The sequence below is a fragment of the Aquarana catesbeiana genome, linkage group LG03, assembly GCF_042186555.1.
Source record: "Aquarana catesbeiana isolate 2022-GZ linkage group LG03, ASM4218655v1, whole genome shotgun sequence".
Classification (NCBI taxonomy): Eukaryota; Metazoa; Chordata; class Amphibia; order Anura; family Ranidae; genus Aquarana; species Aquarana catesbeiana.
In genome coordinates this window covers 636,732,047-636,759,479 of record NC_133326.1, presented here as the reverse complement: position 1 = coordinate 636,759,479, position 27,433 = coordinate 636,732,047, and the positions used below count along the sequence as shown (strand labels likewise).

The window sequence follows — 27,433 nt, the reverse complement described above, 5'->3', positions numbered from 1 at the left end:
AATCACTAGGTGAAAAAAAAAATGAATACAGTCACTATATGCAAGAATTGGTAAGCTGCGATTTAATAATTTGTTTTGGGGTTTAATACTGCTGTAATGTTAAAGTCTGCAAAGAAAAGCTGCAAAACCATTAAAATACAACCACTAACTTATAAAACAGTTTAATAACTTTATATCAGGCATTCATGTGGCGCCGATAATATGTACTGCACATTTGCATCAGTCCCTACCCTCAAGAAACTTACAGGCCAAGGTCACCATCTCATATGCATACTCTTACAAAAACACAATGAATATGCATACTGAAAAAATAGAAACATTTTACATCTGTTTGCAATGCTTTAGCTTTATTCATTTGCTACAACATAACTCTTAATACAAATTCTGAAAATTTCTTACACGGAACATAACATTTGGGTTATATTCCAATCACGCTAAGTCTATTTAGGCTTTTGGAGACTGTCGTAATCATTCACACTCCTGGCTATGCTCATGGGAGCTTAAAACAGCATTTTAGATGGCCATCCCACCAGTTGGTAGGGTTCACTCAAGTGAAAACCAGTAACGACTGCTTTTCTGAAGTCAGAGAAAGTATGTGAATGGGTGATGTTCCCAAGCTCCTCAGTATTCACCATCGGCAAGTCATCTACTGGATTACAATGTGGGAGGGCTGCTTGTATGATTCAGTGAATCTCAAATGCAGTTTAAGTTGACAACCAATCTGACAGGCAAGGCTCACTTGTTCTCCAGAAGCTTGAGTGCATCAACTTTTAAATGAGATTTTCCCACTTTTAAAAAGAACCTTGAATTGGCAGGGGTCTCCTGTCTCAGAAACACTGCAGGCCAGCTGACGGCAAAGAGCTATGATATTACCATCACTTACAGCCATTGCCTTCTTTAATGGAAAGGCAGCCCAGACTAGGAAAACCACTGCATTTCAAATGTGCAACACAACCCACAAAGCAGAAACTGGTTCTCCACACTGTAAATTCAAAAGGTCACATGCTGTCCTTAAAATCTATTTTTGAGAAACTTTCAGAAACATTCGGACTGGAGAATCTTCCATTGGCTTAAAAGATTTGGTTTCTGTAAATGGAGAGAAAAAAAAAAAAAAAAAAAAAAGTTTACAGTAAATTAACGTGCAATGTAAAAAAGGTGAGCAAACGAGTATGATCTAGAGTGAAAAAAACAAAAAAACAAAAAAAAAAAACAAACAAACCACACAACACAGCATATACCCCAGAACAGAGTTTCCTCTCTTTCCCAGAGGAGGGCTGTAAAGCCTAGACCAGCAAAACGCAAATATAGCTAACATGTGAAAGCTTTAGATAGCAGAGATCCCACCCCCAGTATCAGCAGGAGGTATGAACTCTCCCTGAAGTCTCTCTTTGAAGCTTTAGTACCACTCTAAAGCCTCGTAAACACTACTAGCTTTTTTTTCATCCAACCCAGTGGCATGAACTGGGTAAAAAAAAAAAAAAAAAAAAAAAACCCACACTGACAGCTTACGTCAGAGCCGCTGTACTAACAAACTAAATGTTAATAGAGTTCTCCTCTGCTGTGCCATTTTGTTCTGACAGGATGACGGCCCCCCCTGTCAGAACGCTCCGTCAGCAGACCCTTTTCGGTCATGACCCTTCGACAGAAACAGCCAGCTTTTGTTTGATCGGCTGCTATACACACAGGCTGAATGTGGGCTGGTTTTTATTAAACCAGCCAATGCCGCCCGGCATTCGGTTTGTGTGTACTAGGCTTTAGGCAGGCCATACATTGTGCACTTTTCCTGCAACCACTGGTTGCAGGAAAGAAATTCGCTTGATTCCCCTATTACACAGATAGTGTTGACAGGAGAATCCCTCTTGCCGAGCCATTGTATTCTCCTGCTGAGAGAAGACAGTGATTATTGCTAACGGCTATAGCAGCCATTAGCGATAATTGCATCTAAAAGCCAGCAGGCTGGTTGTACACAAAAGTTGATCAGTCAATCAACTTGGTACATTCGACCTGCCCATATATGGTTCAAATCTCAGACGGTTTCTGCTAAACCGGACGAGATTCAGACAGACAGACAGTCTATGGCAGGCCTTAGGTGATGCAAGTTTCTTTCCTGCACCTTATGCATATACCCCCAATTAAAACAATTTATTACGCAGTGTGTTGATTGGGGGAATCCCACCTGCAGAATTGTAGGTATTGTGTTCTCCGGGCAAGAGAGGGGTTAGGGTGCCACCCCTGCTGGCAGAACAGAGTATTGCTAACGGCTATAGCACTAGCAAAAAATTGCATGCTAGAAATCCGACATGCTGGTTGTACTCAAGTCGATTGATGGACTGACTTGGGTACATTCAGCCTGGCCATACATGGATCGAATCTCATCCAGTCACTACTGAACCGGCCGAGATTCAAACTATCTATGGCTGACTTAAAAAGGGGATGTAAAGGCAGAAGGTTTATCTTAATGCATTCTATGCATTAAGATAAAAAACCTTCTGGGCAGCAGCCATCCCAGCACCCCCCTAATTACTTACCAGAGCCCAATCTCTGTCCACAAATCTAAGCCGCCCAGGACACTCCTGATTGGCTGAGACACAGCAGCAGCATCATTAGCTCCCACAACTGTCAAAGTCAGCCAGCCAGCAGAGAGGAGGCGGGCTCCATGTCTGAATGAGAGTGAGAGAGCCCGACTCTCTTGCAGCCCACAATATACGAGGGCTATGGAAAGTCTATATTTTCTCATTGCAAATGGTCAGAAATGGATTTCCCATAGAAAAACACTGCTAAACAAAAATGCTCATTAACACCCCTAAAAGCGGCATGTAAAAGTGGCAAAAGGGTCGTTTTTTTTTTTTAATGTCAGCTACTAGCTGTCAAGTTACATCATTCAGAAGGGGTTTTCAAAAGTCCAGTGTACATGAAGCCATACCCCCCGCAAAAAAAACAAAATTTATTGCGAACATTACTACATCATGTCGATAGTTACACAATTTTTGCCCCCCCCCCCTCCCTTATTTTTCGATTAAGCCACAGAAGGGGACAACATACATTAGCAGAAGCTGGGTTAAATGTTCTCAGTAGTGCTGGAACAATTAAGATATTTTAGCTAACAAAAAAAAAAAACAAAAAAAAAAAAAAAAAAAAAAACACACACACACACACACACACACACACACACACACACACACACTAGTATAGGACATCTGTCCCATTAGTAAAATACCAACATGAATTCTAAAATATTCAAATATTCTTCTTTCCTTACAGAGGAAAGTGCAGATTCTTCAGTTGAGTGCACATCAATAAGGAGTGTGTAGCATACAGGATTCTGGATAAACCACAGGCTGATTTTCAAACACAAATCAACAGAAACTTACTAAGTTGCGTTGAGAGTTGCTGCAAGTGTGAAGAGGTTTCACTGGAGAAGGAATCTAATAATTGGACAGACTGCTGAACTTCATCCAACTGTAACAGAAAAGACAAAAACATAGCAGTTTAAATGTATTAACATAAGCCAAAAATCTATTTTAGGAAAACTGTTAAAAGTTAACTGACAATACAAAATACCAGCTATACATTAATATGCATATTAAAAGCGGAAATTGTTTATATTATTGCCTTCTGTGGTTTCTCCTCTCTCCTCAACACACTAATATTTTTAAATAAAACCGGTTTACATTCCACACCTTATTTTAGGCCATTGACATTACTAGGTCTCTAGGCAATGCAGCCAGACCATAGCTAGTGGAAGGGCTAGCGGTGTGCCATACATAGTTACATAGTAGGCAAGGTTGGAAAAAAAAAAAAAAAAAAAAAAAAGACACAAGTCCAACCTATGTGTGTGATTATATGTCACTATTACATTGCATATCCCTGTATGTTGTGGTGTTCAGGTGCTTATCTAATCGTTTTTTTAATTAAATTGATGCTCCCCGCTGAGACCGCCGCCTGTGGAAGAGAATTCCACATCCTTACCGCTCTTACAGTAAAGAACCCTCTGAGCAGTTTAAAAAAGGTTAAACCGCGTTTCTTCTAGTTTTAGTCAATGGCCGTGTGTATTATTAAATTCTCTTTCGCAGAAAAGTTTTATCCCTATTGTAGGGTCACCAGTACGGTATTTGTACATTGAAATCATATCCTGTCTCAAGCGTCTCTTCTCCAGAAACAAGAAGTTCAGTGCTCGTAACCTATCCTCACAACGAAGGTCCTCCAGTCTAGTTATTGGTTTTGTTGCCCTTCTCTGGACTCTCTCCATTTCCAGTACATCCTTCCTGAGGACTGATACCCAGAACTGGACAGCATACTCTAGGTGCGGCTGGACCAGAGTCTTGTAGAGTGGGAGAATTTTCGTTTTATCTCTGAAGTTAATCCCCTTTGTAATGCAATATTCTGTTTACTTTGCTTGCAGCAGCTTGCCATTGCTGAGCCTGTCATCTACTAGGACCCCCAGGTCTTTTTCCCCACCCTAGATTCCCCCAGAGGTTCTCCCCCCAGTGTATAGATTGCATTTATATATTTGCCACTCAAATGCATTATTTTACATTTTTTTTTTTACAATCAACCTCATTTCCTATGTAGTTGCCCACCCCATTAATTTGTTCAGATTTTCTCGCAAGGTTTTCACATCTTGCAGAGAAGTTATTGCCCTGCTTAGCTTAGTATCATCCGCAAATACAGAGATTGAGCCGTTTATCCCATCCTCTAGGTCATTTATGAATTAATTAGGATTGGTCCCAGGACAGAACCCTGGGGGACACCACTGTGAAGCGCCGTCCAATGAGTTCTGAAGCATTTTGCTGAATATGAGAAGATAATATTGCCCAAAACACTTCAGAATTCATCCTGCTGCTTTTGTCAGCAGTCACATCATCAATAAATACAAGAGAACCAGTTCCATTGGCAGCCATACATGCCCACGCCATGACACTACCACCACGCTTCACTGATGAGGTGGTATGCTTTGGATCATGAGCAGTTCCTTTCCTTCTCCATATTCTTCTCTTCCCATCACTCTGGTAAAAGTTGATCTTGGTCTCATCTGTCCATAGGATGTTGTTCCAGAACTGTGAAGGCTTATTTAGCAAACTCTAATCTGGCTCTTTTTTTGAGGCTCACCAATGGTTTACATCTTGTGGTGAACCCTCTGTATTCACTCTGGTGAAGTCTTCTCTTGATTGTTGACTTTGACACACATACACCTACCTCCTGTAGAGTGTTCTTGATCTGGCCAACTGTTGTGAAGGGTGTTCTTCACCAGGGAAAGAATTCTTCGGTCATCCACCACAGTTGTTTTCCGTGGTCTTCCAGGTCTTTTGGTGTTGCTGAGCTCACCGATGCGTTCTTTTTTAAGGATGTTCCAAACAGTTGATTTGGCCACACCTAATGTTTTTGCTATCTCTCTGATGGGTTTGTTTTGTTTTTTTATGCCGAATGATGGCTTGCTTCACTGATAGTGACAGCTTTTTGGATCTCATATTGAGAGTTGACAGCAACAGATTCCAAATGCAAATAGCACACTTATAATGAACTCTGGACCTTTTATCTGCTCCTTGTAAATGGGATAATGAGGGAATAACACACACCTGGCCATGGAACAGCTGAGCAGACAATTGTCCCATTACTTTTGGTCCCTTAAAAAGTGTGAGGCACATATACAAAAACTATAGTAAACCCTACACCGTTCACCTGATTTGGATGAAAATACACTCAATTAAAGCTGAAGGTCTGCAGTTAAAGCATGTCCTGTTAGTTTCATTTCAAATCCATTGTGGTGGTGTATAGAGCCAAAAAGATTAGAATTGTGTCAATGTCCCAATATTTATGGACCTGACTGTAGTGCAGTTATAACCCAAGCACTGACTGTGTTCTTGCGGCTGTCTCCAAAGAGGATGGCAGCATCGGGAGAAAAGGCAGGTGGGAAGGGGTCATTCAGGTGTTACCTCTTCTGCCTGAGTCTTAACTGGGCAGAGATCCTGGCTGAATGAAAAATATAAACAGATTCCTCCATCTACACAATCCAGGTGAATGAAAGATTCCCAATGACCAAATACAGACACACACACACACGATAAAGTGCGATCAGCATATGGCCAGCTTAAGTCTTGACAGGAGAAAAAAAAAAAAAAAAAAAAAAAAAAACACACAGCAAGTATAAACCATCTGCACATAGGAGTTAGAGATACAAATGACAGGGGTAGCAATACAACATTTTTCAGCCTATAGAACTGGATATTGTGCTACGTATTGTGAATTAAAAGCCAGGAATAGGTGTAAATACTCAGGAAAACCATCTCATCTTATCCATGATGCTGGGCCTACTAGAGGTCCAGGTTTTGACTGCCACAGTGGGCTTATCTCTAAAAGTCTTCAGGGTCTGGGAACCATAGAAAAAGGACCATGTCCCCAGACCTGTATAACACCCTTTGGGCTAAGTGCACTATGCATCAAAATGAGCACCTAATGCAAGATCCAGTGCCCGCAGCAAGTGTTACAGGCTCACCCAACACAGTAAAGTCTGTATAATCCCAAAAGTACACACTGAAGATAACAGATCAGGAAAATACTGGATAACCCAGGGCAACAGACAGTCAAGATCTTGATAGAAGCATCAAGAAAAAGAAAATGGAATGGTTTTAAAGAGACATACTTCTCCAGAGTACAGGTCAAGCAATAAAGTGGTGTCTCATTGAGTGGGTGGGTTTATACGAGTGTCCTCTAGGGTGGCCTTAATTTTCCTGCCAGTGTCCAATCACCCGAAGGAAGCCTTCATAGAACATATGATCTAAAAACACAATTCCTATGTCCTGAACGCTGATCAAGATAACATGTTTGTTTATTTTCCTACTTCTGTTTACTTGGCAATGGAAGCGAGAAATGAAAAAAAAAAAAAAAAAATATATAAATAATAATAATATATAAAAAAGAAGGAGCATTACTACATTCTTTCCATCTAGTCTACAACACAGAGTTCTCTTGACAAAATTCACCCAATAGTATAGCTAAAAACATTACAGAATATCAGTTTACTATAGCAGCAGCTAGACAAAGCTTTAAATGATAAATATAAAATTCTAAAAATCGTTTCTAACAATACTGTGGGTTGATTTGCTAAAACTGGCGAGTGCCAAATCTGGTGCAGGTCTGCATGGTAACCAATCTTCTAGGTTGTGTCAAAGCTTAAAATTGAACAAGCTGAAGTTGCAAGCTGTATCCCTGCATGCAAAATAGGTTCATGTTAGGAATTCTGAATAGGACTTCAAAATTAAAAAGGGATACTGAAAAAAAGTCTTTATTTTGTTTAAAACAAACAAACAAACATGTTATACTCACCTGCTCTGTGTAGTGGTTTTGCACAGAGCAGCCCAGATCCTCCTTTTCCCTGCTCCCTCTCCTGTTCAGTGCTCTTACAGCAAGCAGCTTACTATAAAGGCACCTGAGCCAAAGCTCTATGCGTCCATTCAGACATTGAGCCGCAACCCACCCCCTCTCATTGGCTCACCAACGTGGATTGACAGCAGTGGGAGCCAATGGCACTTAGCTGCTGTCTTAGCCAATGAGGCGGGAGAGTCCCGGACAGCAGAGTCTCTCATGCCACATTGCTAGATCAAGATGGGTTCAGGTAAGTATTAGGGAGGCTGCTGCACACTTTTTTTTTTTTAATCTTATGCATACAATGCATTAGGATAAAAACCTTCTTCCTTTACAACAACTAAGCTACAGGGCTCGGTGGTTATGGTCCCTTTTCCCTCATATGCTCCAAACTTGTAGAGTTAAAAAAAGAGAATGCGTGAATGTGAACAGTATGGTTTGTTATGTGCGAACAAGAAACCGGCTCTGGGATACTATGGGGTTTATTTACTTAAGCTGGTGAATGCAAAATCAGGGTCACTTCTGCATAGAAGCCCATCAGCTTCTAACCTCGGGTTGTTCATATAAGCTTTGGCAATACAACCTGGAAGCGGATTGGTTTCTATGCAGAAGTGAGCCTGATTTTGCCCTCTCCAGCTTTAGTAAATAAACCCCTATGGGTCATCTTGCTCCAAAAGGAGCTGGTTATGGACAAAGCAAAGAGACAGTCTAATGGAAGCTCAAAGAAATGTGGATGTTTAGAAGGGTTACATAAGTGGGTTTGACTGGTATAGAATAAGGGGTATGTGGGGGAAGAAAAAAAAAAAGAAGTCGGATAAAATGCTTTTGGAGTAAAAATCTATCGAAAGATATATCAAATAGAAAACTATTAATCATTTAGTTTATTCAGCATAAAATGGAGCCTAGTTATGTAGCATGAGGCTGTATATTCTGCAATATTTACATTTTTAGTAAACTCATTCAATGAGAGAGCATGCACTGCATTGATGCATTCACACAATTTCAGAGTAACCATGAGATAAAACAAAGTTCAGGAATATTCCTTTATCCCATTGCTTTTCAAATCTATGTACACTACAAACTGTATGGTCGAATCAGTTCTGATATTACCGTTTTACTAACCTGACAGCCTATTCTAAAATAGGAAACTTTAATTTTTTTTACAAATATTAACGATTCTAACTACCAGCAAGAATGAGTGCTTACCTTTAAACAGCACCTGTAATTTCAGATTCATCATGGTAGCGCCCATTAGTGGGCATCCACTCACCTGCTGCCGCCACGTCCCTCGCTTTTTTGCATCACTGCCACATCACCAGCCATCCTATTAAAGTGAATGGGACTGTTGATGAGCCAACAGTAGGTCAGAGACGACAGTTGCTCTTTAACCGATTGCCGACCAGCACACGCCGATTTACTTCGGCAGAATGGCACTGGTAGGCAAAAGGGTGTACAAGTACATCCCCTTTAAGAAGCGGTGTGGCAGGCGCGCCTGCCGCAGTCTCCGTGATCATGACCGTGGGTCCCGCGGACTCGAAGTCCGCCGGGTGCCCACGATCGTGTCACAGAAAGGAAGAACGGGGAGATGCTTTGTGTAAACAAAGCATTTCCCCATTCTGCCTAGTGACAGCATATATATACACACACACACACACACACACACACACACACACACACTTTGGTAAAAAAAATTAAAAAAAACGCAATAGGCGTATATTGATTGGTTTGTGTAAATTTTATAGCGTCTACAAAATAGGGACTCATTTTATGGCATTATTTTTTTTTTTTAATTAGTAATGGCGGCGATCTGTGATATATATAAATTTATTTTTTTGGGGGGGGGGGGAAAATATTATAGCAAAAAGTTAAAAATATTGCGTTTTTTTTTTAATTTTGAAAAAAAAAAAAAAAAAAAAAGAAGAAGAAGCAGAGGTGATCAAATACCACCAAAAGAAAGCTCTACTTGTGGGGACAAAAAAAAAAAGTCAATTTTCTTTGGGTACAACATCGCACGAGCAGGCAAATGTCAAAGCGACGCAGTGCCGAATCGCAAAAAGTGCTCTGGTCAGGAAGGGGGTAAAATCCTCTGGGGCTGAATTGGTTAAAAATGATAATTTAAAGCGAGTGGATTTAAATCAAGCCTTTTTACTAGTGATTTAAATCAAATCCACCCCAATTTATACTTGAAATGTAAACAATTTAGCATGTTCCTTTTACTGTTAAAAGTGCCAGGTACTGGATTATATTGTCACCTGTGATTTGGGTTCTTCTGCAACACTCATAACACGCATCATAGGATTGTTTGACATGTCTGCAAAACAACATTTTATTACACATACCACAATTTCCATGCTGTCAAACACTGCCCCTGCTGACACAAGATTGCATTGTAGTCTGGTTTGCTTTGGAGGATTTCTTTTTGGGAAGATGGCATGTGTGCATCACTTCCTAACGGACCTTTAATTATTTCATTTTCCACCAGCTGCCTATGTAAAAACAGGAAAAAAATTAAAATCATATTTACAAAATGTACAAGTTACATTATAAATAAAGATGGTTGAGGTAATGCTACAGTGTATATCCCTGGGAAATTATAAAATTATTATTAAAATAAAACATTTATAGTCATTACATACACTTGAATTGAGTAATCTGGCATGTTGGAAACTTTTGAAAAACTAACAATTTTCTAATCAAAGATGGGAGAAGTGTGCGGGAAATGTAAATCAAAAAAGAAATGCGCATGTGCAAGAAAAGAAAATGCCTGGAAAGAAAAGATTCCCAGCCACGAAAATTCTTTTCTGTTGCTACAGGAGGTGAAATTGAAGGCTTGGTTGGTTGAATTTCGAAATAAATGCTGGCACCATTGGATCACAATTTTTCAAAAGAAAATTATTTTGAAATTCGACCATGTATGGCCAACCTAAGTGATGTATAAACTTGGCAGCCTGTCTGTTTTTTTTTTCCACTGCATAGACTCGGGAAAATGCTTTAAGATCTCGAGAGGGAAAGAATCTGATTCTTTAACAATCGTTGCAGCTCTATCTCCTACATGTAAAAATCATAATTTCTAGCAAAAAAAAAAAAAAAAAAAAAAAAAAAATTTTACTCAGAACCCCCAAACATTATAGGTTTTTTTTAGAGACCCTAGGGAATAAAATGACGGTCTTTGCAACTTTTTACATCATACCGTATTTGTGCAGCAATTTTTCAATGCGTTTTCTTTATCCATTCATGAAAAACAGTAAAGTTAGCCCAAATTTTTTAGATAATGTGAAAGATGAGGTTACGCCAAGTAAATAGATACCCAACATGTCACACTTTAAAGTTGTGCACACTTGTGGAATAGCCCCAAACTTTGGTACTTAAAAATCTCCATAGGCGACACTTTAATTTTTAAAGTCATCAGTTTGGAGATAATGGAGGTTTTGGGCTAGAATTGTTGCTCGCGGCGATATCTGATATGTGGCTTGAACACCGTTTACATATATGGGAGTGACTTAGGTATGCGCTCACGGGAAGAAGGAAGAACTGACTTTCCAGTCGAGTCCCCGGCAATGTTTACTTCCGCCGGCCCGGAAGTGACGTCATAACATCGCGCCCGGGCCTCCGAAGGTCAGAGGTGACTGGGGCCATCTGGTCACCGGAAATCTCTATGCTCAACTTCCAGCACCGGCTGAACTGCCACTATGATTGTTCTTATGGTGCAGGGAATCGCCGGCTGAAAAAGATGAAATCTGAATATCCCCACTCAGCGTCCAGGATGTCATAGGACGTCCTTTGGCATGAAGTGGAAGTTTACTGGACTTGCGCTTAAAATTCCACAGAGTCAGATTCTTGCATAAGCCCAATTATGTACGGTTCTCTTGATTAATACATTACAGAAAGCAAACAATTAGGCATTCATTAAAAGCGGAATTCCAGCCGGAGTGAAAGAAAATAAAATATATAAAAAAAAAAAAAAAAAAAAATTTAAAAGTCAGCAACTAGAAGGACACTTGCCCATGGTTTCGGCACCTGAAGCTGACCCGTCCATTGGCTCCGGGTGCAGGCATCCTTAGAGGGAAACAGGAAGTGAAGTCTTTAGGCTTCACAGCCTGTTACCTGTTGCGCAGCACTTCCTGAATGGTCCCCGTCTTCTGGGACACACACACACACACAGTTCCCAGAAGGCAACAGGGAGGGGAGGAGCCCACGATAAAACCATGGAAGTAACGTACCACGCCGCGTTCAATTCTTGCCTGGAACTCTGCTTTAAAAGGTGTTTATTAAAAAAGGTCAGCAGCTACAAAAAGTGTAGCTGCTGATTTTTAACAGACACTCACCTGTCCCACGGTCCAGAGATGTGGTCGTCTGAAGCCTCGCTCCTAGTGGCCAGGCAATCCTCTGACCTTCTGGGACCGGTGATGTGTCCCAAAAGACTGCAGAGAGGGAGGGGCGAGAAAACAAAAAGGAAGTGGGATGGGAAGTAACTGTCAAAATCAGATACCCACTCCCCTCCCCCTGCCCCCCCCAACCAAAAAAAAAATAAATAAAAGTAAAGGGGCGAGGGAAAGTGGAAGTTACACTTTTGGAGTGGAACTCTGCTTTAAGCACAATTTTTAAATAGGGTTGCTTGACTACATCATATTAAAAAACAAACCTGGATACTTCTTCTGCTTTCTTCTTGTAATCTTCCAAATGCTCTTCCCACTGCTGACACTCACTGGTCATACTGAAAAAGAAAAAAAAAAATAAGACTTTGTTCCTGTAATAAATGCTTAGGAATGAGACTTTGTAGCTGTGTTTTGATCTGACTGTCAGAGACAGACTTCTCTTCTTCGATTTTTCATTTCATCTATTGATAATTTGTCTTTATAAAATAAAAGATATAAACAGGAATAAGCCATATTAGCTACTGTAGTCACCCAGACTTAGTGAGCACTGCAGTGATGGTGACAGCAGAAGTGCAGAAGGTTGCTCATCCTTGCTGTAAGGTCTCCAGAAGATTGCCAATTAACAGACTTTTCTCTTTTTATTCGCTTTTAAAAAACGAGCTGCTGCCACCGGTGCAGTCATGGGTTTCTTAATGGTGCACAGTTCAGAAGACTTTCTGCCAAGAACGAACCTATTAATTGCACAAGAAATCCTTCTGATGTTCTCCTCCTAGCATTTTCAAACTGAAAATCTTTAAAAAAAAAAAAATAATAATAATGTGGTTACATATGTTTGCACACCCTCATAACTGGAGATGTAGCCGCGTCAGAATCAGTCAAACTCATGTTAAACTAGGAGTCAGTACACACCTGTCATTTAAAGTGCCTCTGATTAACCCCTTGAATAAAGTTAAGCTCTTCTAGTAGGTCTTTCCTGACATTTTCTTAGCTGCATCCTAAAGCAAAAGCCATGGTCCACAGATCTTCCAAATCAGAGGGATCTTTTTGTTAAAAGGCATCAGCCAGGAGAAGGGTACAAAAAAAATTTCCGAGGCATTAGACATACCATGGAACAGAGTGAAGACAGTTATCAAGTGGGAGAAAATACGGTACAGTGACATTACCAAGAACTGGACGTCCCTCCAAAATTGTTGGAGAAGAGAACTGGTCAGGGAGGCTGCCAAGAGGCCTACAGCAACATTAAAGGAGCTGCAGGAATACCTGGCAAGTGCTGGCTGTGTGGCACATGTGAAAACAATCTCCCATATTCTTCATATGTCTGGGGTATGGGGTAGAGTGGCACGACAGAAGCGTTTTCTTACAAAGAAAAACACCCAAGGCTGGCTAAATTTGGCAAACACACATCTGTAGTCTCCCAAAAGCATGTGGAGAAAGGTGTTATAGTCTGATGAAACCAAGGCTGAACTTTTTGGCCATGTCACAAAAAAAAAAAAAAAAAAAAAAAAAAAAAAAAAAAAAAAAAATATACACCCCCCCCCCCACACACACACACACACACACACAAAAAAAAAAAAAAACCCATACCCACCATGAAGCATGGTGGTGGCAGCATTGTGCTTTAGGGCTGTTTTTCTTCAGCTGGAACAGGTAGAGGGAATTATGAACAGTTCCAAATACCATTCAATCTTGGCACAAAACCTTCAAACTTCTGCTAGAAAGTTGAACATAAAGAGGAACTTATACATACATCATATCAACAAACGAATGGCTTCACCAGAAGGTGAATAAAATTTTGGAATGGCCCAGCCAGAGTCCAGACCTGAATCCGATTGAAAATCTGTGAGGTGATCTGAAGAGGGCTGTGCACAGGAGATGCCCTCGCAATCTGACAGATTGTGTGTTTTTTGCTAAGAAGAGTGGGCAAATATTGCCAAGTCAAGATGTACTATGCTGGTAGACTCATACCCAAAAAGACTAAGTGTTGTAATAAAATCAAAAAGGTGCTTTAACAAAATTAGTTTAAGGGTGTGCACACTCATGCAATCATTTTTACCCCCCCCCCCCCCCCCCAAAAAAAAAAAAAAAAAAAGGGTGGAAAAAGTTCTGAAATTATTTATCGTTGTCCCATTTCTTTACATCACAGAAACCTGACATTTTAACAGGGGTGTGTAGACCTTTTATATCCACTGTATGTGCAACTAAAATTTTTATCATTTTGTTCCCACAAACAGAGCTTTCTTTTGGTGGTATTTGATCACCTCTGCGGTTTTTATTTTTTGCTAAATAAAAAAAAAAGACCGTAAATTTTGAAAAAAAAATAAAAAAAGTTTTGCTTTTGTTTCTCTTAAAAAAATTTGTAAATAAGTAAGTTTTCTCTTAAGCTGATGGGCACTGATAAGGAGGCACTGATACGGCGGCACCAATGAGCAGGCACTGACGGGCATGGATAGGCGGCACTGATGGGCACTCATGGGTGGCACTGAAAGGCGGCACTGATAGGCATCCCTGGCAGGCATTGGAGTGGGCACTGATTGGCAGCTGCCTGGACACATAGTGGTATTTCCCTGGGGGTCTAGGGGCATACCTGGTGGTCCAGTGTGGATGGCTTCCCTGGTGGTCCTGGGCGGGATCCGAGGGGGGGGGGGCTGTGCTGATAAACAATCAGCACAGACCCCCTCTGTCAGGAGAGCAGCCGATCGGCTCTCCTCTACTCGCGTCTGTCAGACGCGAGTGAGGAAAAGCAGATTACCAGCTCTTTCTATTTACATTGTGATCAGCCGTGATTGGACATGGCTGATCACGTGGTAAAGAGTCTCCGTCAGAGACTCTTTACCTAGATCGTGTTGCGGGGTGTCAGACTGACACACTGCACCATTATCGCCGCGGCTCGATATTCCTGATCACATCATATGACGTCCGGTCAGGAATATCAAACCACTTTGATATTCAAAAACAAAAACGAAGTTTTACAATCACTTTGAAGATGCTGCTCTACCCAGGATAGGATCATGCTGACAAGAATTCTGCATGTGCCATTAGAAGAACTGGCAGGGATTCTACAAGTAGGAGTGCTCAAAGTCCTGGCAGGGATTCTGAAAGCAGGTGTTCTCAAAAGCCTGGCAGATATTCTAGTGGACGTGGAGGAACTATAACAACAACAGTCTAAACATCAAGGTCTAAGCCGATTGCTCTTGAAGAAGCAAGTTGTCCAGGTGCTGCACAATGGGGATACCTTGCGTCCTCAACTCCTCCAAAAACTAACACCTTAATAAACATTCTGGAAGCAGTGGGAAAGCCAAACTCCAATGCAACAAACTGGTAGTGGTGATCCTCCACAACAAACCTTAGAAACAGTTTATAAGGTTGAAAGACCAGGATGTGCAGATAGGCATCCTTGATATTCACAGATACCAGGAAGTCTCCAAACTAAAGTGAAGCAATCACCGATTGGGTGGACTCAAAACATACATTTTTTTCACTTGCAGGAAACCATTGAGGTCCAGTAAAGGCTGAATGTCAGTTAGCCTTTGGAACTGTAAAGAAGTTGGAGTAGAAGCCATCAAACAGTTCCCCTTCCAGAATATGAGTGTGATAATGCCCTGAGAAAGTAACTTTAGTGTTGCAACAAAAACCTTCCATACTGCTGCGGAACATAGCACCGCTTACTGTAGCAGATAATGTTACTACAGTGCAATAAATTGCACACAGCGCGGCCACATCTTTTAGTAACAGAAATAGTTGGTTTGGGCCAAACTATTTAAAGTGAAACTAAATCTGGAATTATTACTTTAAGAATCGTTCTGCCTGCAGCTCAAAATGCAAATCAAGTCAAGTCCTTGCCTAAAAACAAAAATGTAAAATAAATCTAAAAAAAATGTAAACAGTGCAGTTCTTTACATCCACTTAAAGTAAAAATGCAAGGATAATTAGCTTCTGTGTTACTATACACCAGATATGAAACAGGAGAGAGTGTGAACTTACACAGCAATGTCACTTCTAACTTTTTCCTGAAGAGTTTCCACGTCTTCATTATTCGATAAACTGTTTGGATTCAGAAAGAACGCATTAATAGAATTAAAAAAAAAAAAAAAAAAAAGAAGAAGAAGAGACACTATAGAAAAACAGACCACAAGAGAAAATTTGCATTTAAAAACGGAACGCCAGACAGAAGGAACACAATCTTTTCAGCAAGGCATGTCCTTGTCTTGAACCAAAACACTGAACCTTTTCTTCAGATTTACCCTGTTTCTGTGCCTCTCAAACAGGTCCCTTCTGCCCGAGATTTATCAACCTTCCATGTTTGTGCAACCAAGCATCCCTGTTTTCTCTATATGGAAAAATAAAATACCTTTAATAAATGGCTGGGTCACATCACCTATGTGCAATTTCTTGAAGAGACGAAACACCAGCCACCATCAGCTTGTGATTAGCAGCTATGCCAATAACTTTAGTCATTATCACAGTACTGTCCCTAATAGCTACAGATAGTAGCAGTCTGTGAGGGAGAGGTAAACCTTGAATAACATTCCTATACTTCCAATTATGCTTTTAACTTGTTTCCCGTGGAATCATGGGAAAGGTAGCTCATGAATAGGTCAGCAGTGTCGTGTGCCGCCTGCTTTGATCTTCCCACCAAACCCCAGCACAATAAACTATGCATGACTTCACACGAAAGAAAAGAATTCGTTAATAAAATAATCCATTTGTGAAAACTAAAAAAGTTTTTTTTTTTTTTTTTTTTAAATCCATGGGGAAAGTGAGCCAAGGTGAAAACTGAGCATGTTCTTGGAGTTTTGCTTTAAAGTGGTTCTAAAGGCCCCCCCATTTTTTACCTTAATGTCTTCTGTGCGTGAAGGAAAAAAAAGATAGATAAAAAAGGTGCCAAAGTCCCAGTGTTTGTATTGCTCCCTCGCTTTCCTGTATACTTAGCGGAGTTTCTTCTCTATCCAGCACTGTGCCCATCTGCAGCAGTTCTTTCCTCACAGAGACAGCCATTGGCTGCTGTTGCCGTCAACAAATCCTGTGAGCAGAGAGCACAGGACGGGGCTGAGCTGCACTGTCTCAATGGACACAGTCTGGCTTGGAATTGAGCCCACACATCTGCCCCCATAGCATGGGGTGCTATCTGTCACCAGCTGTGTCCACCGGATACAGCCGATGACTGATCACTGTACAATGTCATCATGGTGACCAATCACAGCAGATCACATGACAATTGTAAACAATGGATGGCTTCCTTTAATGCCATCTATTGTATACAATGGTGTTGCTAGCTGTGATTTGTCGAGCCAGTTTCATTCAGTAAAAAATGGTTGCCTATACCAAACATTGTGTGAAAAAAATAATCCTGATCACTACAGTGAGAGATATAGATATATAGATATTTTTTTTTTCTCAATAAAACAAAAACACTATAAACTTTTTTTTTACCATACTGTCAGTGTCCCTGATCATTGCCACACCAGATATAACACTGTACTGCACTGTTGGCAGTAGGTAAAACATAAAATTGTAAAATTAAGGTTTTCCAAATAACGTAAAAATAATATGTTACAAGTCAAAAAAAAACCTTGCCATGCCTCTTACCAAAATAGGGGTAATTTGGGGGGGCATTTGTACTGTTCTGCCATTGTCATGCCTCAAGAAATAAGAAGATAGGGTGCCAATACATCAGGGTGCCAATACATCAGGACTAATCAATTTTTTAGAGCGATGTCTAGAGAGGCAGAGGCAGAGTGGTGCTGTTGCAGAGCTTTTTGGCATGGAAGTGCAGAAGGGGTCGGATGCTGTGACAGCATGGTGTGAGAGGGGGTGAAGGCCAGATGACCGGACCCAACCCCCCCCCCCCCCCACTGCCCTCCGTGACCGGCAGGAGGTGACACAGGAGACCAACGTGGTGTGAGAGGGAGTGAGGGAACTGGGAACTGAGCGGCAGCAGGAGCGGGACATCCTTATCGAGGTGGTGGAGAGGGAGTAACTGGGGACAGTAATCACCCCACAGATGTGGACAGAGGAGGCATTCCAGCAGGACCGGGAGGTTGGAGGCTGACCAAGAGAGGTGGTGGGCAAGTGAACTGTAGACCAGAGGGGGAGTGAGACAGAAGGAATAGAGATGCGGTGGGACTGACGCTAGTGTCAGATTACAAGGGACGGCTGAGCAGAGGAGAAAAAAAAAAATTAAAATAGAAAAAAGGTTTGACTGTGTATTGTGAGGACCTTGTGTATTGTGTGTGCAGGAGTGCCCCTGTATGCGAGTATCTGTGTATTGTAGAGTATTAGTGTCAGGAAGCTAGTTGTTCGTTAGTTGGACAGAGCATAAAATTCCTAATCCCCATTATATTAGTATCCATTAGCGGGGGGATGGAGATGCGACTTGGTGTACATCTTGTGGCATGTACGAGTTCCTTGATCATCTGATCGAGGGCGAATTCTGCTGGAGGATCTTAGTTATGAGGAAAGATTACAAGCACTGGACTTTATTCAGTCTGAAGAGAGAAGCTTGAGGGGATATGATTTCAATGTACAAAATACCGTATTGGTGACCCCACAATAGGGATAAAACTTTTCCACAAAAGGGCATTTAAAAAGACTTGCAGCCATTCACTAAAATTAGCGAAAAAGCGATTTAACTGGAAACTGCGCAGAGGGTTCTTTACGGTAAGAATGTGGAATTCTTTTCCACAAGCAGTGGTTTCAGCATATTTATATTATACACACATACAGCTGATGCCCCTGAAAACTGGAAATCACTGAAGTAGATACCGATACTTTAGTGATCTGTACTTTATTCTGGCTCCAGTGCTGAACGGCCACAGCCTGATGCATTGTAACATAAGAGGTTGGTCACTGGCACCATTCAGAGAATATGCAGCACTAAAAATATGTACTTTTAAATAAATCATGTAAAAATAGGGGAAAAAAAAAAAAAATAAAAATCAAAGTGTATAGGAGAAAGCACACACCAGAAGGTGAATAGTCTCAAAAGAGAGTCCAGCCAAATTTAGCACAAATTTCTTGCACTGTGTCCCAAGCTTCTATAACCTTCACATACCATGTGAGCAAGTCGTGTTAACACAAAATACCTGCCCAAAAATTGTGTGACCATACAAGAGGAAATGATAATAAAGCGCTAAGGATGTACAGCCGTCAGGCTCTCAAGAGTCTTCAAACTCCAAAAACATATGAACCCATGATCCATAAAAAGAAGAGGGGCTCTCGTCGTGTAGTATAAAAGGAGTATCCAGATTTTAAATATAAACAGATGTGCGCTCACAGCGTCAAACACAAGAACTGCTGATAGACAAAAACAGTACACATTGCACCTATACCATCCAATCAGCCACTGTCTAGTTCTGTCGAGCTGCTTCCAGTAACAGCGTACTTGAGGACGCCACTTCCATTGACACAACACGTTTTGTCAGAGCCAAGGTCATCAGGGGGAGCTTTTAGCACTGCACTTTCACATATAGCTTATTTGGTATCATAAGTCCTAGCGATGGTAGCTTGTTAGAGATCGTCTATACACAGTGTTTTATTTAATATTACCATTCAGAGAATGCTTTGCATTTTCTGAATGAATACAATGCATTCTGATTGGATGAGGCGCAGAGCATGACATCACTACCCGCCATTCGTTCAGAAGATGCAAAGCATTCAGGGGAACGAAAGACATGAATCAGGATGTTCTAATCCCATGGAACCACTGTTGAATCAACCACTTCTGCCAATGGATCCCTGGCCCTAGATATAAACTGGTATAGCTGGTTGACGAATCTGGATGCCAGGAGGTCCACATCAGGTGTTCTCCACTTGTAATACAGGTCCTAGAACACCTCATGGTCAGGCATGGCGAGACATCCTGGTACTTTGTGTCAAACAAATTGTTTTGTCCAAAAGATGGAACGGATTTGTCCCACAATGACAAATTGTCACACTGCAGATCCTTGAGTGGAACTGGGAAAAATAGAACAGTCTTGAAAGAGGCTACCATCAGCCTAAAGTGGAGAGTTGGACAACTCCTGGACTGAAATGCCCAAACTTAAGATGGGAGAGTGAAGTTCTTCCTGGAGAAAGAATACCCTGGTCCAACAAGTATCCATGACGAGGCCGATATTCCAAACGATGGGCTGGAGTCAGGAACAACTTTTGAAGGTTTAGGATCCCTCCAAAACTCTAACATATGTACAGACAGGGACAAATTGTCCCCCAGAACATTCACTAACTGTTCCCTCAGTTATCCAGCCAACTTATTATTGGGGTAGCTCAGAGTACAGGTGATGCAAGAATAACCATCTGAAATTTTTGGATATGTAGGTAATCATTTAAAGCATATTTCCACTTTTGCAGTCAAATTTCAGAAAGCTTCTACTATACGTCTGATATGTTTTCCAATTCATAGAAGGTTTTTTTTGTTTAATATTTACCCTTTAGGTGGTTTCTCAGCAGGGGATGTCATGGCTGACTGCAAAGTGAGCCTGTCCCAAATTTGGGGACAGCTCTAATTAACATACAACTCATTAACTGCTTGCCGTGGTCGTTATATGGCGGCAGGTTGGCTCTCCTGTAGCTGTACGTCGGCTCGGGTGGGGTCGGCGTCACAATGTCAGCCAGCGACCCGTGATCACCTAGTACAGAGGCAGAACAGGGATCTGCCTTTGCAAACAAGGCGAATCCCCGTTCTGACAGGAGAAGACAGATCTACTGTTCCCATTGATCTGTCATGTCCCTGGCTGTCCACCCCCCCCCCCCTCCTCCAGTTAGAACACACCCAGGGAACATAGTCAACCCCTTGCTCGCCCCTAGTGTTAACCCCTTCCCTGCCAGTTTGCATTTTACATTGATCAGTGCATTTTTATAGTACTGATCAATGTAAAGTCACTGGTCCCAAAAAGTGTCACTTGGGGACAAACGGTAGAGTAAAACCCCTGAAAAAGAAAAAAAAAAAAAAAAAAAAAAAAAAAAAGGTTTGAAGACACCAAAAGACTGGAGGTGGGAAAGTGAGAGGGAAGCAGGGAATGAAACCTGAGCTTGTAACAAGTCCAAGTGCTTGCAAAGGCCTTTAGGTGCTCCTTCACACCTTCATGCCAAGGAGGGTTTAGTAATTGGCTTTGGGAGACTTACGATGCCAGGTCTAATGTGTGGAAGAACCAAGCTTGTCAGAACGTGGAAGTGTAGAGAAGCAAAAGGAATGCTTTGAGGTAGTAGAAAAGGGGAAGAACTTTCAGGCTTGCTCCTAGGGCTTTTTCCACTGTGGAAGGCGAGTACTTAGTAGCATCCTTGATGTTAGCATCCAGTGCTGATAAGTAGAGATGTTGTCCCATGGAGGTCAAGCAGGATAAATGCTTATTGCAGACAAGTTCCAAAATCTTCAGTCAAACCATTGTGGCAAAAGAGAATTACAGCAGGAACCAGGCACAAAGTGGACCCAGCCAAAGAGAATGTGATTCTAGAGAGAGTTTCTAGTCTGTCAGTGGGGTCCTCAAATCTTCAGGAAGAATGTTGAGAGATGGGCCACTTACTGTGAGGCTATAGCCCCAACAAGTGTTTGGAAACGTGCAAAAACTCTCAGCGTGCTTCCAATCTTCATACATAAACAAAAACAGTATTAAGAGAAGGTTTTGCAGGTCCTGGAATCCCTGTAAGACCCAAGACTAGATACAGCACTGGCAGAAGTGACAGAATTATCTTTTTATTGTAATGCACTACATCCATAATGGACAAAATGATCTTGTTCAATTTAGGCGTAACAGCAAAAGAACATGACTCTTTGCAGGAAAGCTCAGCCAGCAACTTGAGCAATTTGGTATTGAGCAGAATTCCTACTGACCTAGGCTCAGAAGCAGCCAAGGCTGCAAGCAAATCAGGAGTCCAAAGCCAACTTAGCCAGAACCAGTCTGGAATGGACTCGAGGCCCGAGGGTCACTAACAGGCTCTCTCAAGATGTCCGATCCAGCAGGGTCCGGTAAGGCCTCATGTACACTGCTGCTGCTAAACAGTCGTTCAGAAGCAGTTGGATACTTTTTTCAACTGCCCCTGAACCCATTCCAATGTTATCTTATGTGTACATGTACACAGGTTCGTTTTTAGGCAGTTGCGTTTATAGGCTTTTTTTTTTTAAGGCAAAAGAGTGAGTTCAGACACCAAAGTTCCCGACGCTAAACGCGGTAACACGTGTTTAGCTTATAGGCGTTTTTGCCCATTTAAAAAAAAAAAAAGTCAAGTGCGTAAAAGGTTAAAGGGGGTTCCGGCCGCTATATATTTTTTTTTTTTTTAAAGTCAGCAGCTACAAACACTGTAGCTGCTGACTTTTAATAAGGATACTTACCTGTCCAGCGAGCCCGCGATGTCAGCCCCCCGAGGCCGATCCGTCCATCTGATCGGCCGCCGGCGCCTCCATCTTAATGAAGGGAAACAGGCAGTGGAGCCTTGTGGCTTCACTGCCCGTTTCCTACTGTGCATGCACGAGTCGCTCGGCACTTTGTGAATGGTCCCATGGTTTTCTGGGACACACACAGTTCCGAGAAGGCAACGGGGCCACTCACCGAAGAGGAGGAAGCAGCAAATTGGGAAGACTGCCTAGCAACAAGGGTTTCAGGTAAGTAAAATTTTTTTTTTTTTTTTTTTTTTTTTTTTTAAGATTTGATGCCGTTTTTTATTTTAGGGTGGCCCTCCACTTTAAGTATTAAGTCAGCAGGGGAAAGAAAAGACATTCATTCTTTGTAGCACACTCTCGAAAACTGACGTACATTGGTAGTAGAAGGCAGTTTCTCTATATGCAGCAGTATAATCTGAAAGCGTAAAGACTTCCTGTGTCCCTCAATGGGCGAGAGAAAGAAAAGCAACTTTTGCTATAATATTCATCAAGCAGTTGTGCATTTTTTTCCACCGCTCCTGAACTCTCCTCTATGTCATCTTATCAGTACATGTACACAGGGTCATTTATAGGCAGTTGAGTTTAGAGGCTTTTTTGGAACCCAAAAAAAAAAAAAAAAAAAAAAAAAAAAAAAAAAGTTCCTTGGTTAATTACATAGCTGAACATAGATATTAGAAAGCATCCTGTGGACATGCGTTGAGCCATCAATGGATGTGTCCAGTAGCGATGAACTCTGGTCCTCATGCAATTTTCTACATCTTTGGAGCCTCGGCAAAAAGCAACATCAGGATCTTTTCTTCACACATTCTCATCATGGGATCCATATTAACAAACCAAAAAAAAAAAATTTTTTATATTTATATATAAATATAACAGCTAGCTACAAGCACGCTGCTTTCTCAGTTGCTACTCACACTGTTCTCACAGAATGGCTGAAAAAGTTAATACTTGTTTTTAGTGCTTTCTAATCATTTAGGCTGAGGTTATCTTTGGGAAAAGTGGACTAAAATAAAGAACAGCAAAGAATTTTTTTTTTTTTTTTTTTTTTTTTTTAACAAACAAATACACACATGTTAATTTCAGTCCAGGCCAATGGCTATAATTCTAGTGAAACCCGGTACAATCTTACTACTAACCAACAACTGCAGTGTGAGGGCCTAACGGTTTTTAAAGGACTTCAATAGACTGTATAGGTAGGCCTCTGCACAACATTCTGTAGTTTCTGGCAAACACTAAAGACGTACGAGAAAAGTATTGTGAGATCATGCAAAACACAGATAAACTGCTGCAGCAAATGGTCCTATTTGAAAAAAACCTACTTCTGTTATTCAGTTTTGGATTGTATTCTTGGAAGAGGAGATGATCATGTGTCAGTTATAAAGACAACAGATGTGCTGGATAAAAAAGGTAAGGCACAAAGAATCCCTCTAGCCAAACCAGGGATAATGATCTTTACTTCAGATTACAAAGGTGTAACAGCTTTTGTTCCCACGTGAATCATTTCATTTCAAGAATAAGCCTGGAAGGAGATATATATATAAAAAAAAAAAGTCACAGAGGTTCTCAATGTTCTCTTTTTGCGAATGGGAGAGGATGGGAACTCATTTGATGTTTCCATTTAAAGTCACCTTGCCCATGCCAAAGTGACCGTGTGAAATTCCCCCCTCCCGGCCCCTAAACTCACCTTGATTGTGCTCCCCACTGATCTTACCTCCTAGAACTAAAAGCCCAACTGTTGACTGAAGTCAGACGCTTAAGCCTAGTACACATGGGCCAAATGTTGGGCAGCATCGGCCAGTTCAATAGAATCTGGCCAACATTTGGCCCGTGTGTACAGCAGCCAGGCTACCTTCTGTTGAAGGGGCATGACCAAAAAAGGTCTGCCGATTGGCTGCTGATAAGTGCTCTCAGCTCAGGAAATAAAAAAAAAAAAAAAAAAAAAAGGGAAGAAGAAGGACACTGACACTATTGTGGGAACCAGCTAAAAATACGCACGGTTACTGTACTAATTGAAACTGGGAAGTGGTTAACAGAGGCGATAAAAGGGGTTAACTGTGTGACCAGCTAGAGTCTTAGTGTGGGAGGTGCTTTTACTACTGGAAGGCATGGATTGGTGTCCCAGCTTTGCAGAGACACAGGATCCATGCCTTCTGTAATGAAAGAATGGCAATCTGCCTTGTTTACATAGGCAGAATGACAGTCTGTCTGCCTGTGTACAAGAACTATCAGCAGGTGCTGCACAGGTGATCGGTTATGACACCAGCCATTTGATAGTTTGGTTGAGAGGACAACCAATGTGGACAGTTATATTCCCGTCACGTGCCGGCAATTTAATGGTTCTTTGAAATTGCAAAAAACGCACTCCAGATCCGTTCCAGATGTGTTTTTTTTTAGCGCACTTCAGAAGCTTTTCCACTATACTGGGGTCTGGTGCGTTTTACTGCATTCTAGTACAGTCCAGGAAAAATGCAGCAAGTTCTTTTTCCCTGGAACTGGCTGCACTGGCAGGAACTACGCCACTGGAATCAATAGAACCTACTTTCCATGCGTTTTTGATGCAGAAAAAAAAAAAAAAAAAAAAAAAAAAGGACCACAAGCACTGGACTGCGTGTGGTGTGTGAATTGGCCCTAACACACTTTATACACCAACCACTTTCCAGAGGGAGAGACACACCTAGAGAGAGAGAGAGAGAGAAAGAAAAAAAAAGCCAGAAACGGTTTTTGCCTTGTGCCTGTTCCACACATCAGTCACTCAATTGGTAAAGAAGCCAGGACAGCCCCAGAGCCTGTACCTTCATTAACCAACACCCGATACCATCCTTCTTATTTCTAACATCTCAAGCTCCCCTTAAAAAAAAGCTGTTCACCTTTTGGAGCCTTCAGTGCATCTTTTGAGTGTTCCATCACGAGATAATCGTTCTGTGAAGCGCAATATTTTCTCCTTAACAGCAGATACTGTGGGAAAGATTACAAATCATAAATATTATTCAAATTGAAGCATAGTTCATTTTTGTTGTGGGTACAGCACCAGGGACATCATTTTCCTTTAACAAAGTGTCTCATGTCCTGCTGGCTGTTGCTTAGTGTAGAAGTCTTTACTCCACCAACTCCAGATACTCCCCACAGATGTTAACTTAAAGCAGAACTTCACTCTCTCAGTCAACGTTGACTATTTTTAATCCTTATGCTGCTAGCATTAGTAAATAGATAGGAAGGTATATGATATTTACTTTATTTTTTTTACATTTATTCCATTACCTCCTGGTTGGCCTAGGCAAATGAGGTCATACATTCCAGGAGTCTGGAGAAAGAAGAAAAAGAAAGAAAGAAAGAGAAAGGAGAAGAAAGAAACTAAAATAGCGTTTTTGGTTTGTTAGGCTCAGATACGGTGTAGTTCCGCTTTAAGATCAGCGGCTACAAAGCATCAGTGCTGCTCCCCCTCACCTTCCTTGTCTACGTTTATGGAGGAGAGCAGATAGATGACAGGATACACCTCCTCTAATCACAAAGTGCCTTGCATTCTGGGAAAATATACATTTTGTGAATGGGTAAGAAGATGAGAGGGGGGGGGGGGGGGTTGGTGTATTGAGATGTCTACAGTAAGCAGCAGCCAGCAATGAGGAGGGGGGAGGGGGGAGGGGAAAGGATGATGATACGCTTCACTAGAGACGAGCTATATCCCTGGTGCTGTATCCATTAAATCTTCAACCTGCTTAACCACTGCCATACCGTGCAAATTCCTCCCCTACATGTAAAAATCCTCTTTTCTACAAAAAATTACTCAGAAGCAAGTAAAGTTAGCCCAATTTTTTTGTATAATGTTAAAGATGTTACGCCAGATACCCAACATGTCAGGTTTTAAAATTGCACCAAAATTCTCCATAGGTGACGTTTTAAAATTTTTTGCAGGTTACACATTTAGAGTTAGAGGAGGTCTTCGGCTAGAATTGTTGCCCTCATGCTAACGCACACGGCGATACCTCACGTGTGATTTGAATGCGACTTACGTATGCGTTTGCTTCTGTGGGTAAGCATGCAGGGACGTGGGGTCTTTACTTTTTTTTTTTTTTTTTTTTTTTTTTATTCTTGACATTTTTACACTCTTCGCCCACATCTCTCCTCCAGACTGGAAAGGGGGGGGGGGGGGGGAGAAAAAAAAAAAAAAAAAAAAAAAAACCACCCACCACACACACACTTTAGAACCACTTTAAAGCCACCACACACATATGGCTCGATTTTCTCTAGCTCAGCCCACAGACTAACAGCATAGATGAGGGAATTGCCACTGTCAGCTTTCCTATCCAGGCAGCTGCAGGACCCGGCTCAGTTGATTTTTACATACCATGGGTGCCCAGTGCTGGCCAGGCCACACATCCCCAAAAGGTTATAAAAAAAAACAAAAACTTACCGGTTGCACTAAAAGAACTTGAGTCGAATCCATCAGTATGCGACAAGGGGTTTTCTAGCTTATGTACTGAATACTGATGTTAAAAAAAAAAACAAAAAAAAAAACATATATTAATTGTAAACAAAAAAAATAAGACATGGTAACCAAGAACAAAATCAATAGCAATGCAAGAATACCTGGTAAAATGTCTGCCCACCACCAACACTGCCTGGGTGTGTTCAATCTCCATATATTGTAGACTTAAGACCAGCAATATCTTAGCACTATCAAGGCAACCGATGATTTTGGCCATAATGATCTATTCAATTGTGGAACATTTAAGCAACATATACTTGGTTGCATCCAGTGACAGCTACTAAAGGTGCCTGGACTTCTGTGCTCCCCCTGTGGCTCCTAGAGAAAAACCTGGTACTTCAGGAAACACCACACACAACCCAAAGCCCTGCACGATTTGAGCCATACGGAAAGGATCAAATTGCATGCGATTTGAACAGGAATGCAGTGTGATTCCTGTTCAAAATTGCATGCAGTTCCTTACTTGCTTTATGCAATTGCACAGAACGGCCTTGAACATCCTCTTCTGGGGTCCCCCACCAGCACCCTTTGCTCCGCCACTTCTGTGTCTGCCCCCACAGCAACACACTACCCATGGGGGCAGTGGTGTGGGCTCACTTCTGAACCAGGCTGAGTGTCCATAGACACAGCGTGGCTTGGCCCCGCCTTCAATATTTGCTCGCAGTGGGAACTATGAGAAGAAAGCCCAAGAAGAGGGGAGAGATGACCTGTAGCCCGGGTACAGCGCTGGATCACTAAAGGTATCAGGCAAGTGTTGGGGGGGGGGGGGGGGGGTGGGGGGGGGGGGGATTTAAACAGTGCAAGGTTTTTTTGTTTTTTTTTACATTAAAAGCATAGAGA

The 27,433-nt window shown here is 41.6% G+C and overlaps 1 protein-coding gene across 1 annotated transcript in view; it reads right to left on the bottom strand.

Moving 5' to 3' along the window:
• Positions 1–328: 328 nt before the first annotated feature.
• LOC141133261 (kinetochore-associated protein DSN1 homolog) overlaps positions 329–27,433 on the bottom strand; it is a 42,492-nt gene continuing 15,387 nt past the window's right edge. The window contains 8 exon segments of the mRNA XM_073622527.1: positions 329–1,086; positions 3,372–3,459; positions 9,702–9,727; positions 9,730–9,848; positions 12,005–12,076; positions 15,720–15,779; positions 24,978–25,065; positions 26,519–26,591. Coding sequence (XP_073478628.1) covers positions 1,019–1,086; positions 3,372–3,459; positions 9,702–9,727; positions 9,730–9,848; positions 12,005–12,076; positions 15,720–15,779; positions 24,978–25,065; positions 26,519–26,591 — 594 coding nt within the window. The 3' untranslated portion in view covers positions 329–1,018.